Source organism: Cygnus olor, chromosome 1 (assembly GCF_009769625.2).
Source record: "Cygnus olor isolate bCygOlo1 chromosome 1, bCygOlo1.pri.v2, whole genome shotgun sequence".
NCBI classification, from domain to species: Eukaryota; Metazoa; Chordata; class Aves; order Anseriformes; family Anatidae; genus Cygnus; species Cygnus olor.
Genome location: NC_049169.1, coordinates 140,242,608 through 140,257,119, shown reverse-complemented (window position 1 = coordinate 140,257,119; position 14,512 = coordinate 140,242,608). Strand labels below are relative to the sequence as shown.

Sequence of the window (14,512 nt, the reverse complement as noted above, 5' to 3'; positions counted from 1 at the left end):
TTCTCTTTCAAGTGCTGCTTTTTGCTGAGGAGCAGCACAACATACCCAGTATGCTCTGGGGAATCAAGTGCCAAGGACAGTCCAATGGTCATTGTTTTGATGAACTTCCCATCTATAAAGGCATGAAAGCGCTAGTTGTGCAGAAGGAAGTGTCACTGATTGCTTTTATGTTGGTTAAATGTGTTATTCCAGGATCTGCATAGATGAAAAAGCGTCTAGTAGGTGGGTTAAGAAAAGAGTATGCTCAGCATTGGAGGCAAGTATTGGCTTCCTCTGTAAGATCTTGGTTGTGAATGCCACGGTAAAGAAAAAAATGTGCATCTGTACATGGTGATGGGGCTTTCTAAATCTGTTTCTTGCAGAGGACCCAGTCTGAATCTCTGACTGATTTGAGCTGTACCCCAGAAGAAGAAGAGGATGATGAAAAGGAGATGCAGACAGACTTGCCAGATGCCGTATTCAAAACCAGTGATCAAGAACTGCCATGCGGCACAGCTGCAGTGCAGGATGTGGCTTCCTGGCAGAAACCCAGAGTGCCTGAGGACCTTCCCCCTGCTTTGAGACCAGAGATGACTCAGCCCACTTCTGAGTCTGCTGTTGTACAGGAAGCTCTGCTACCAGAGAATAAACCGGAGGGCTGCCAACCAACACTGGAAACAACATGTGAGAAGTCTGAGTCCCCATTGCTGTTAGAAGGCAGAGGCTCCATAACTTCTCCGTGTTCTGGTCCAGACAGAGAAGTACAAAACCAAAACGATTCTCCAGGAACATCGGTTCTCTTGTCTGGGGATGTGAGTAGTGATGTGTCAACCCATCAAGAAAGTGCGGAGCTTCCTTCTGTGTTTTCAGTGAATAAAACACCATCTGAGGAAGATATTTCAATTAGTAAGAATAATGATATTTGCTTGGAAGAGTCAGAACAAAATACACAGAGGGATGCTCAGATGCCTGTGGAAATGTCCTGTAATAAAGAGGCAAAGATAGAGGCTGATGTGTTGTCAGAGCCTAGCAGGCAGTTTTTCATAGGTTCTTCACAGCCCACGGATTCATTCCATGTTTCACATCCCACTGCTTCAGCCCGTGTGGGATCAAACGCTTCCTGGTCTCTAGAGAAAACAAAGACTGTACAAGAAGCAGCTGCTTCTGATAAAGAGAGCAGTCAGCCACTGGTCCACAAGGAAGAAATTTTGGGGAAGAAAGCTGAAAAAGCAGCTAGTGAACTCAACGCCTTGAGAAAGTTTTCTGTCTCCTCTGCACGGGAGAGGCCAAGGACCAGGAGCCTGCACTTTCCAGAAAGCTCAGAGTCTGACAACCCATTAAATACCAGGTTCTTCCTGACCAATGCAAAGGCCTCCTTGAAAAATGAGAAGCGGAGTGAAGATTCGCAGAAGGGATCAGATCTGGAGGAGGGAAAATGTAGCAATAAAAAACAGACTTTGCTGCCAGAATCTGGCTCTGAGAACATGGGCCAGTGTACAGAAACGTTAGCTGCCTGTGTGTCTGCAGCTGTCGATGCCGTTCCGGTGCAAAGTGATTCTTCTGTGGTATCTCAGAATCAGCCAAGCTGTGAAGATAAAAGTCCTTTTCAAGTAAAACTTAGATCCACCTCAATGTCCTTGAAATATAGAGACTACTTGTTACCAGAATCAAAAGAAATTAAAAGATACAGTGCAGAGTTTAATTTTGAAAATGAGGGATTGACTTCATTTCTAAAAGGTGATAAAGCAGAGATCAAAAAACCAGCGGATACAAATATTGACGGTTCTTCAAACGAAAAGATCAAATCCAAAGCAAAGTCCTCTGAACAGCTTAGCAGCAAGCCTCCGTTGCCTAAAAAGCCAGTCTTGCAAAACATAACTGTTCCAAACGCTAATGCAAACAGGGAAAAGCAGGACAAAGCTGTTCATGCTCCTGAATCCAGAAGTGAAGACAGAGACTTGGAGAAAAAACCAAATTCTTGTAAAGTGCCTGGTAAGCCTCCTGATACTTTATAAAGTTATCTTAAGTAATGAGGGGTGGCCTTACGTGTGAGAGAGTGGGAGGCAGCCCCGTTGTGTGACTCTCAGAATTGGTGAGCTTGAGCTGACGGCTCTGCCTTCGGTGATATCGCTCCCCGATTCTCTTTCTGAAAAGATTATCACAGCAGCAGGGAAGAAGCAGCAGACAGGTATTTTTACCTGTTTTCTTTTTGCATTTTGTAGCATTGTTTAAAGGATGTTCAAAGTGACACTCAAAAAAATAAGGTGCATTGGCAAGTATTGTGAAACAGAAATATTGAGCTACCAAATGTCCCCATTCGGAGCTGCTTTATGGAAATTCAAAAGGCAGGAGCGCACATTAAGTGCAGTGCTCTGTGTGGGATGAGTGACTCAGATCTGTAGACCTTCTTTCTCACCATAGTATTGAGGCAGAAATACTACTGACTGCCTGGCATGCTCAGCATGCTGTTTGTACGTTGTCTCTTATGAGCTTTGCTTATTCATTTATCCATCTTTACCATTAGTCACTTCTTGTTTAGAAACAAGAATTAGCTACCCTGCAGCTCGCCGGAGTTTAAAGCCAGAAGAGACACGAGGATCAAGTCTACTGCAGATTGTTAAATTTCACCCGGTTGTCTGTATTGTAAGCCAAAATATAATTGGGTTAGAGTAAAAAAAAAATCAGTGCTCTGAAGACTAATATATTGTGTGCCACAGGCAGGGAACAGAAAAGACAGAAAGCAACACCACTATCTGAAGTCTTTGCAACCACACAGTAAACAAGCTCAGTAAAGTACGTTCAAGCAATTCGAGCAGAAAAAAAATGTTCTTACATTCAAAGAGTGGCCAAAAGGGGAAAAAAATCCTTAGGTCTTTCAATATTTGGGAGAAACTTCTTCCCTGTGCTGAATCTGTCCGGTCACGAGTCTGATGTTAAGAATGTGGGAAGGAGATACAGAGGTTTCTTTGTGCCGCTGTAGAGCTGCCACACTTTTGTCGCTGTTCTCCACTGGGGGTCAGGCTCTGAGCTTCGGAGTGGGGAAACACCAAGCCAAAAGAAGACCTCAGGACATGGCCTCGGGCCACTCGTCCTGTAGGGTGGCAAAAGCCTCCTGCTGGCCCCACAGGCCGCTGGCTGAAGCTGAGCAAGACCGGGCGCGGCAAGAGTGCGGTGGGAGACAGTGGGCACCTGAGGAGCTGGACGGCGAAGCAATGGAGCTGGGGAGCTCCATTACATTTCTCCTGCTGGCTTCTCCTCTGCTTCTGTGGCCCGGGGGCAAAGGAGACTCCTGCCCCTGGCTCAGGGCTGCCCTCTGCAAAACTGCCTGTGGGTGAGAGCCGTGCCCCAGCCTCCCTGGCAGGGCTGTGCACACCGGGAGTTTGGCCCGGGGCTGCTGGTTTCAGGCGTGTTCCTCTCCACCTGACAATGTTACAGCAAGTTTGGATGGCCTGGGATTGTTTGGCGTGGAGATTCAGATTGGTCTGTGATGGTAAATAGTCTTCTTCCTTACCTGCTGCCCCACTGTTATTATTATACCACATTAAGCAAAGCTGCTGCAGCTGTCCACCTATTTCCATCTTTGAACAGCTTTGCAATGCATTCTGCTATTTCAGCATGCCAGGGCTAAGACAGAGTTTAATTCTAAATACAAAACACTGCTCCAAATGGACCTGAGGTCCTTCCTATCCTACTATGGACCTTTCTCCTTAGAAATGTGATCGAGCACCTCCTTGTTCTAAGCCACCACATCAGCCTGAGGTGGCTGCCACAGGCTGCAGGTGAATGAGGTGTGCTCAACCGTCCGGGCACAACACCAGCTTGGGGGGAACAGGGGACTTACACAGCATCACCCCAGGAGAATTCGGCATTACTTCTGCAAAGGGCATCTTAGAATCACAGAATCATAAAAATAAAAATCAAGGTTGGAGAAGACCTCTAAGATCATCTGGTCCAACCTTTAACCTAGCACTGCCAGGTCCACCATTACACCCTAAGCACCACATCTACACGTTTTTTGAATACCTCTAGGGATGGTGACTCAACTACTTCCCTAGGCTGCCTGTTCCAATACTTCACAACTCTTTCAGTGAAGAAATTTTTCCTAATATCCAACCTAAACAACTGGCACAACTTAAGGCCTTCTCCTCTTGTCTTATCACTTGGTGCTTGGGAGAAGAGACTGATGAAGCTCAAGAGATCTTGAGCCACAGGATGCAATGAGGGAAAAATGACTTTGCAGGGCAGTGCAGTGCCCCTGTGCAAGTGTCATTTTAAGCTCTTTGAAACATTTGCCCCAGCCCAGTGACTCAGGAGAGTAGCTTTGCTACTGCCAGCAGCAGCAATGTGAAAAGCATCATCAGCACGTCTCTTTAGGGATCGATTGTGTGGCTTAACAACAAACTGGCCCTCGTGTATTCTGGGCCACCCACTCTTTTTGTCTAACCACCATCAACGCTGGCACCCAGCCCTCCTCTATTCTTTGCACTCATGAGCCCTTCCAAAGAGCTGTGGTTGCCACTGAGGGACACTTGACGCTGTCAGGGAGTTTCTGCCTGCTGCAAGTCAGGAAATTCCTCTGCTGAACGAGAAGGCAAGCTGTGAAATCACGATGCAGGGGGGTGCAATTCCCTTTCCCTGTACAATCAGCTTGAGAAAGTCAGCTTGCTGTGTCACGGGGCGAGCAGGAGCAATTTGGTTCATTCGGTTCAATTTTTGGCTTTTCAGCACTCCTGGTACCAGAGGCACCGCGAGGGCTGGGGGCAGGCTGGCTTGCCACCGAAGGTGAAAGCAGCAGTCTTCTCACCGGCAGTTTCTGGGGAACTAGCAGGGGATTGCTTGGCCTCTGTGGGGCTGCAAGGTGACTTTTTTAATGGATGTGTGAAATCAGTCACCCTAGCTGCCCGGAGGAGTAATGTTTAAGTTTCAGGAGCTAAAGGCACAAGTCTTTGCAAGAATTGAAATGCTAAGCTGTGTTGTTTGGGGCTGGTATTCTATAAATCCTGTAAAGGGCAGAAACAACACACGCTAACGGGTTATTACAAGAGCAAAACCATAAGTAATACCTGTGAGAGTGTGCACATTAGGATCTGTAAAAATCAGTGACTGGGGGGCTGTAGTAACGAGACTTTCTCTAAAGGAGAAAAGGAACGCGGGGAAGAAAGGTGACTGTAATGGCGAATGAAATCAGTATGCATTGTGTGGCAAATCTGGGCTTTGAAATGACAGGAAAAATGTTTCTCTCGACATAAAAAGACATTGCTCTAATGCTGTCTATATCTGTCTATAGCTGAAAAGAAGGCTGTCCTCTTCTTTTTTTCCCCAAAAGAAGTTGTTTTTTAGGTTGTGTCAGGCTATTTTCTGATGTTGCTCTTTTCCAGCAGTGAAACAGACTGTGATGCAAACATAGCAATTTCTTCTGTAAAAAAAAGAAACAACATCAGTGGTAAAGATCCAACCAAAAGACAAATCCCTCGCAGAGCAGCTTCGAAAAGAAAGGAATTTCAGAAATATATAGCCAAATCTTTTCGAATTGCTTTGTCTGAAGTTAAAGAACTGGATGTGTACACTGACACGGATGCAGAGAGTACTCTCAGTAACAATGAAGGGGAAATATTTAGAACAGAGCATACCAAATGCCATGTGCATTTTTAAAGCCCTTCATAAAATATCTGGTGTTTCAAAAACAAGCAAAGATACAACAATGGGGAATGAAATATGTGGAATGCAAGCATAAACAGTCTTATAAAACAGTGACACTTGTGTATACAGGGGGTTTATATCCCCGTGTAAAGTTGTTTGGATTAGTTATGAGTATGTTTGCTTTCACAACACACAGGAAACACACAAGCTAGCTTTGCTTGCTCTCAGAGGTATGTCTTTCAAAAGGCTGTAATATTCTGCCTCGGACCTTTTGTATGGCAAAAGTAACCACTCTTTGCAGTCCTTGCAGGCATAAGATGCAGTCTCAGGTACGGGATCTAAATGTTATAAAGAGCCTCTGCTGTAGTTTGTCTGCATAAAGGCTTTTAGATTTAAAGGAATCAGGTACAGTACCTGAGGCCATATCTAAAACAAATCAATCCCTGAAGTTCAGGGCTATCTTAAATATGTCTTTGCTGTGGCTATCCATGTATGCAGTGCACACACACAACCCTGCACACATCTGAATACACTGAGTATATCTGTCTGTCGATAGACAGAAGTAGGCATGTGTTACTCTCCCACTTTCTGTGTGTATGTAAACCAAGCCACAATAACGAGGCAATTATAGATCCTCCATATATAGGTCCATGTTGTAGATCCTCCATAAATATAGGTCCATAAAGAGTTGTGTTGTACCTTCATCTTACTGTTCACACAACCAGTCAGATACACGTGAAAGAATAACATCCAGCTTTCAGTGCAAAGTGGACACATTAATTTCCCCAATATTTAGGCAGAAGAAATCTCATCTGTAAGAGCAGAGCTGTAGTCTCTGAGAAAAGTAAAATAAAATAAAAATTTAAAAAGCTGCTTTAGTAAGATACAGAAGGAAACAGATACTGCATTTAACAACTGCAGCAGGGGAATTTTCCCCTTTAAGGAGCATTGAGCCAGCTCTGCTGCTGTCAGACCCAGCTGAGAAGAGCTTAGGTGATTCTTATCTGCATGAAAGAATTTAAAAGGTACGATAGGGTTCAGTTCATTTGGGGGCAGTTGTCTTTGGTGGTGAGCCTTGAAGCTGAGGAAGTGGTGAGGAGCTCAGGGCTGGTGGAGCAGTGGGGTTTGTCTTTGCATGTGCTGGGGTGGGAGAGGTGGAGGAAAAGCTTCAGAAGCCTTTGTGTGTGGTTTCAAGAGGCAGCAGACTTGAGCAGTAAATACTGAGTTTTCCTGTGTGGTGACATTACGTGCAGAGCAGTTGGACAAGTTCTGACCTGGTGCCCTCCTGTTTTCTGTGCCTTGCCCCAAGGGGAAGAAGGGGCTCGCTCTTCTTTCCAAAAGCTTTGGGCCAAATCCTTTCCAAGGAAAGGAACAATCATGAGATTAAAACTGTGAGTGAACGAGAGATAAATCACTGCCAATGCCATCCTTTATTAGTTCATTAAGTTATTAGGTAGAGGGTTGAATAGTGCATTGTTTGAAACAACATGTTGTAATCAGAACTGAAGGATGTGATTCGGAATTCAGTGTTATTCAGAAATTCCTGAGTGCGATGTGAGAACGAGAGGCTCGCCCCTGCTTCACAGAAGAACTGTAACGCAGAGCACTTGTGGAGTTGGGGGCATGCCAGCCCTGCACAACTTCCAACAGAGGATGCTTCTGCTTGCGTTTTGGGCTGTGCTGTCTCCCTGAAAGCAGGGTGTACTTGCTGGGAACTCTCGTGTTAGCTGCCGTGTGTGTGATTTAGGGGAGAAGTGAGAATTAGATTGGTCTTTTGAGTACTTCTTGGTTACACTGCAGCTAGCCAGTTCCTTAAATGCTGAGCTTTGTTGCACGGTGAATCATGAAAGCATCCAGACTGCCTCGTGACTGGATGGCGTCGGATAAGATGGGGAGGACTTGTTTGGGCTGAGTAGACAGTCACTGAAACGAGGAAGGTGTGCAAGTAACACTTCTTTTGTGAATAGTCACTTCCAGAGAAAGGTTCTGGCCTTTTAGCAGTCTTCAGGTCTTCTGAGTTTCATAGGAGAGACTCAGACAACCTTCAGCTGCAACAGTGACTCGCTCCACGTTACTTTCTCCTGTATTACTGTACCACCTTCCATCTTCTGCTAGTACCATAAAGCAGCTGGAAGAGCGATGCACGTACACTGCCGCGCTGCCTTCCCTAGTTAGAGGCAGGAGGATGTAAAGGACCTCTGGGCAACGGGCAAGATAATAAATTGTGAATGCATCTCTTCGTCCCCTTACGGTAATTCTGGCTGACTGATAAGGTAGCAAATCCTGCACAGATTGCATCTAATTTTCTTTTTGCTGAAGAGAACACATTTCCCCCGCCTCGCCTGCCTGACTTGCTTCCTGTAGTAAAGACTCTCACAACAACGAGAGAAAAACAAAATTGCTTGAAGAAAGAAGAGAGCCCCTCCCAGAAGCTCTTGATCCTCCTTGGTGTAGGTGTTACTACTTTGCTGTCCTACTGTCCTAGGTCAGGCCTGCACAGGTACATATCTTTATCTTTAAATCTTTAAAGCTGTTGATAAAGAGCTCTTTTTTATTGCTATTATCACAGGAGCATTCTGATACCATCTTTTACAGGATGATGTTTGGCTCTAATTTGGCTGCCTTTTAATTAGCATGACTAGGTTGTCTGGTTTCTCATCAAGGAGAATTATCTGAAAAGCCAAAGCATTTGATGCTTCCCATTGTAATATCTGCCTTACGAAAAACATTGTTATAATAGCAGTCTCCTGAGATATCACTGGGGGATCGGGAACCCTGTTGTGCTAGGAAATGCATATCAAAACAAGAGAGAGGGATTCTAAATACATGAGGATAACAGAAAGGGGAGCACAAGGAGCAGTAAGACTATTACACGTAGCACAGTAAGTAGAGCCTGAGCGTAGCAGTCACTGTCAGTATTGATTGTTTGGTGGGAGCTGAGGAAGAGCAACATGTGGTTCAGCTGGTGTTTACCGAAAGCCCCTGTGGCGTGACAGGGAAAATGGGACAAAACACAAAGGGTGACTTTGAATCACGAAGGCTAAGAAGTAACACCTCCTGCAGGCCCAAGGCAGAAGCTGGGTTCCCAATGTTATGGAAGGCCTGGTGGGTGGATTGAAAGGGGACTTCAGAGTAACGGATTTGGTGTTTGTGAAGGCCAAGATAAGAGACAGGGAAGGGCATTACAAAGGTGCTAGCAGCTGGGGAAAAAGTCTACTGGTGTGTCTGCAGCTGTACAGTCAGAGGAAAAAGCCCAGTCTTGAAACTGAGGCTTGGACACATGGGGGAAGGGGATGTTTGGTGGGATGGAGTTACAGGAAGAGTTTGGCTGGCCAAAGGGAGGCTTACTAAATTGCTTACCATCTAAAAAGGTACATGGGCATGACCTGCAAAACAAATGAGAGAATGCAATTGCAGATGTATTAGCAGGCATCACGTCGATTCAGCTCTGTGGGTTTAGTGGTGAAGCTCCTGATGAAATTTGTCCTAAGAGACTCAAAGAAGACTGGCTAGGCCTTGACCTGCTAGTGGTTATCTTGGAGAAACGTGGAAGGGAAGGCTCCAGGAGGCTCCACATCTTGAAAAAGGAGGTGAGGTGGGGAAAAGAGAGAGGGAGAAAGGGTCTTATATAACCCTTAACTTCATAGGAAATACTGAAAGGAGTAATTGAGCTATTTCTAAATGTCTACAAGACAACATGGATATAAGTTCCAAACAACAGGGGTTGATGAAGAGAAGTCAAATCAAATGATAACTGCTATTGCAGGGCAAATGGGTAAGTGTCATTACATCCTCTTATGACATTCCCCTAAATGCAGTCTTGGTGAAGCTCCTCACTGGGTTGATGCAAAGCTGCTGAATGTGCCAACTAATGATTCACTGTCATGTTAACAGTGGTCATCCTGCTTATGGCGCTATTCAGTATTTTTAAGGACACGGGTGATGGAACTAAGGGTGTGCTTCTTACATTTGCAAGTACTACCAAGCTGGAAAGCCTGCGGGCACGCTGCAGGACAAGAATAGAAATCAGTGTTCTCTTGAGAAATTGGAAACATAGTTTGAAAAGAATATTTTCGTTACAGACAAGTACAAAATGCTGCTATGTGTGCAAAAATAATCAGATGCACAGATGCAAAAAGGGAAGGGAAGAAGGGAAGTAACACGAGCTGGAGCTCACAAACTAAATTTCAAACAAGAACGATATAATCCTGAAAAAAAAACTCATTGTACTGACCAATGTCTACAGGAGAATATCTCTATGGCATGTGGAGTAGCCCTTCCACTCCACCTGATGCCAGCACCATTTCATCACAATGATACTTGCCAGTTTTGAGCGCCATTATTTTGAAGAAGATTTGGACTAAATTAGGACAATTCATATAAAGCATCTAGAAAATACAACTGATCAGAATTATATTTTTAAAAAATGAAATGTGGTCTAAGCCTTCAAAGCGTAAAAAGGCTGCCACAAGGAAGATATGAGTAATCTGCTCACGTCCACAGTGTATAGGAGAATTTATGGATTTAAATTAGAGCAAGGAAGGTTTACCTTACCCAATGGGAGAAGATCTGGTGGAAAAAGAACAGCCAGGTCTCTGGATAGATCGTCTAAGAAGGCCATGAGATCTGTCCCGTCTTTAGAGGTTTTAAGACCAGCCTAGATGTTGGTGAGGATACAGTTTATGTGAAATTGGTCTTGCAACTGATCTTTGCCTTCCAGCTGAAAGACAGAGTAGATGACACCTGGAGATCTCTCCTGGCATTAAAGTCGCAGTCTGTGAAATGAGACAAAAATGAAGCGAGGGCAGTGAAGAGAAGGGGAGAAGGTTATGTGAGGAACAGCTGTTGGCATGGAAAGGTGGGACGTAGGTGGGACGCAGAGTACTGGGGGAGGGAAGCTCTGTCAGTGTCCTGGGACCCTGCTTTATCTGTGCTGCCTTTGCACCACTGAGTTCCTGGCTTGTTTCTTTCAGAGGTTTCCCTGCAAGATCACATGAGGTGAATGTGAAGGGAAACGCGGCTGTCAGCTGGCAACACATCTTCCTTTGGCCTTAAAGAAAATCTTGTTTTCTCTCTTTGTGGTTTTCAGCTGACGCAGGCTTTACAGTGTTTCCTTGCTCAGCTAACTAGTCTGTCACGGTGAGGTACAACAGTGACATGAGAAAAGCCCTGAGCAAATAAACTTCACGGACCTCTCAAAATGTGCCTGAGTTCACAGACTCCAGCTCGTGTGAGAGCTGCCTGGGCGAGCAGCATCCCCTTCATCCCCCGTGCCTGCACGAGGTGTCTCAAACGTGCCTTCAGAGACACCTGCCTGCTTCTGTGACGGGGCCATGTTCTTCTAAATTAGATCACGGCTCTCCAAAAATGTTTGCCACCTCCTCGGGGTCCTGAGGCAGGGTGGCAGAGCTCTGTGCCAGCACAGCAGCCGAGCATGGGTCACCGATCCCTTCCGGCTGGGTCTGCCTCACCCCTGGCCCCTAAGCAGGGTGCCAAATAGGTAACAAACTTTATTTCTAGGGGGCAGAGCTATGCATGATTCTAGGAGATGGAAACGCTTAACTTCTGCTCTGAAGCAGCCCTCCATAAATTCGGGAACATGCTGGCCAGAAGCAGCTGAGGAAGCTTTTTTCCCTGTGACCCCGTCATGGCACGTGGCAGTGTTAGCACTGTTCTCATTCCCCATTTAAACCACCCCAGAGGCTCTGTATTAGCTGGAAAACTGAAATTTGGGTGCAGTGTAAGGCAAGGAAGAAGCGGAGAACCTGGGGACTGGAGCCAAGAGAGGACCTGTGGCTCTTCTCTTCATCCGGTTCTCTTCAGCCTACAGACAGGATTTCTCTTCACAGAGTGTTTGAATATACGGTGTTTCACCTCCCTGTACCTCCGGATACTGCTTGTCCCTTAACAGCAATTGTGAGAATAGCAGGGTGGCACTTTTGACCCTTTTCTGTAGGAAATACATTTTTTTCATGTCTCTCTGAAATCTCGGCTCTGGTAGAGCATGCTGAGGATGACCGGCCCGAATGCAGGGCATGGTCAGTGTCAGCAGGGATAAGTCCAAGTAAGCCGTATGTCAAACACCGGAATTAACCCTGTGGTTTTAGCAGTATTCCTGCATGCTCAGGTGACTCCGACTGCAGGCAACAAGGGGCTGAGCCAGGGAGGCTGCTCCTAAAGGGGCCGCAGGAAGGCAGGAGCCAGCCTGAGGCATCACCCGCTGCTGTTTGGGCATGGGAGCCACAGTGTGGAGGAATTGCCTTTGTAACCCCCTGGCCCAGCTGCGTCCAGCTTTGAATCGGCTGCTGCTCATCTCCAGGGAGAAGAGGAGACCTTGGAAAATGGGTAGTTTGTTGAAGCTTGATCGACTTCCCTGCATCTCCCTCACGTGAGGGCAGTGATGCTCGACTCTGGCTGAACAAAGATGAGAAGCGTTTCCTCACCAGTAGATTGGTAACTTAAAATGGTGAGCACATGAAAATTGCTCTCTGGAGACCAAACTAAAAAGAATTCCTATTTCCCCAGGCTTATCCCGCTTCGTGTGACAAACCAGTATATTGAGCAAGTGAGAGCTGAAGCTAATTACAGCTCTTTCGAGTAACCGTGTATATAAATAATCTGCCAACAGAGAGAAGCATGTCTTCCCTGGTGACTGCTGGAGACTCCAGAAGGGATCCCGACAGTCCCACAGAGCCCGCCTGGATTACCATCGCAAGGCAGAAGCAGAGGGGCACGCAGCAAGAGCAGGAACTCGACAGAGAGAAACTCGTGACTCCAGATGCTAAATCAGATACAGAGAAACAGAATAAAGAGAAGGAAAGAACAGAGGTATGTTCAGTACAAATTTGTGATGCTTTCGTATCCCATTCCTCTAGTAGTCTTCGTATCTATTGCTATTCTACCAACCAAATGCTGCAATGATTACAGATACTTAATGAGTATAATCATAAGTAACAAAGACACTGCTCTCGTAAATGTGTTACAGATGCAGAGTCCCCTGGTTATTCAGATAAGTAATTTTATATCTCCAAGAAATCCTGGAACTAAGAGAGGTGTGTAAACTTCCTTGGGTTCCCAGTACATACTTACCAGACCTAGGGCGTGTATCATATGCTGAAATAACCAAAAAAAGGTGCTAAATTGTACAGTCTCTCTCAGTACAGTGGGAACAAATTCCCTTAATTATTCTTCTAAGCACACCATTTCACTGAATCTCCTGTACCTTCTGGCTGATTTAACACTGAATGAAGAGCTTGGTCCCAGAAGGATTTTAGAGCAACAATTTTTAGAGCTTTGAGAAGTGAAGCAGGATAAAAATAACTTTCACACTTGCAGCCGGTGCCAAGATATAAATTCTTGTTCTTTGTACACGGATAACTGAGGCGCACATGTGGTGCCACAGAACATGGGCCGGTGCTGCCTCTTCAAAGATCCCCTGCAAAAGAAGGTGATACCTGTAGCAAGAGATCTTCCCGGGTGACAAAGCTGTGCTAGCAGAAGCACTTGGTGTTAATACAGAATACTAACAAGGCTTCCCTGTTGCTGGGCTGGCTCATGGAGGCAGCAGCGTGCGAGTGCTGCCTGTGTCTCCTCGTGCACAGTAAGAACACGGCACTGATGCAGGAACGTGTGTGCCTGTACCAGTTTACCATTCCCAGTGCAAATGACCTAGTTTCTTGCTTAAAATGGTAGCATAAGAAACCCAGGTCACTCTATTATACCCTGGAATAAGAAAAGATGTCTAGATGAAGAAAAGTAGCAGTGGTTAGATTAATAAGAAGTAAAATCTAATAAAATGTCTAGGCAAGATTGCAAACTGCAATAATACTCAGCATTGTCACAGCAGTTAAAACACTGCGGGTTTAAATAATCCCAAAGTACAGTTTCTGTGTCAAAATAGGAAACTCCAGATTGTAGTTGGCAATGTTCCCTAAAACACATGCCATGCGTTTTATTTCCCTGCATCAGCTAACAGAGAAATATGCCAAGATGCTCCTGACTGCAGTGTGTGAGGCGTGGTGCCACTGTGCTGCTCCCACTTCTTCCTCTCGCCCTCGCATGGCACCAGGCACTATCACTTCAGGGTACTTCTTGATACTGGCAAAAAAAATTCACAGGAGGATGTGTTTGATTTCCTTTTTATGGGAATTTACATTCAATCCTCCAGAAAAGCAGCGCACTAAAACACAAAATTTGGGAGGTGGAGGGGAAACATGAGAGAACAAGGCTGTTTCTAAGTCCTATATATGTTAGTAGAGGTTTCCAAAGGGCTTGGAATACATTTTGACTTTAAAACAACCTACACAAATACTGTTATGAAAAAGAAGATATACAGAGGGATAGTTTCAATTTGTGAAGTTGAGTACTGTGGGCACAAATGTGAACCCCCCAGAGCTCTCTGTACAGTTACTGGTTTGAGTGAGAGTGGAGCCGGTGTGTGATAAGTCCTTGTGGTTTGGACCATGACAGGCACCACGTTCTCTCCCTTTGCTCATGTTCTTCCAAACTGGTCTCGTTCTCTGGGCATTATTTGGATTTTATCCCTCTCTGTACCTAGGAGTCAGTGAAGCAGCCATGGAGCAAACCTTCATCCTTGGCACTTAAAACCACTTCTGAAGAACAGAGGAAAGAGTCAAAGTCTGAAGTGAAGGAGCCGCTGATGAGAACCAATTCACTGTCACATTTTGTCCCCGGTAGGAAAGAAAATGCTTAAAATGTAGCCTCTTATCTCATAACCTCGTCAGAAGAAATCCTGCTTGAGTGTGCTGGAGGAGTAGGGGTTAGATCCTAATCTCTTCCCCAGTCCCACATCAGCAAGAGCAAACTTTTCTCAGCACTCATGCCTGGAGTTTTATGGTGCCTTATTCCTTTTACCTCTTTGATCACACAGTAG

General features: G+C 45.4%; 1 protein-coding gene across 7 annotated transcripts in view; it reads left to right on the top strand.

Annotated features, from left to right (window-relative positions):
- Positions 1–14,512, top strand: part of CRACDL (CRACD like) — a 64,230-nt gene that overhangs the window by 45,415 nt on the left and 4,303 nt on the right. For 6 of the 7 annotated variants that reach the window (XM_040544006.1, XM_040544091.1, XM_040544250.1 and 3 more), the window contains 3 exons: positions 363–1,971; positions 12,248–12,447; positions 14,177–14,312. In XM_040544006.1, the coding sequence (XP_040399940.1) occupies positions 363–1,971; positions 12,248–12,447; positions 14,177–14,312 (1,945 nt within the window). Of the gene's footprint in view, positions 1–362; positions 1,972–2,518; positions 3,860–12,247; positions 12,448–14,176; positions 14,313–14,512 lie in introns of those variants that run through there. The other variant, XM_040544323.1, reaches the window with a different exon arrangement.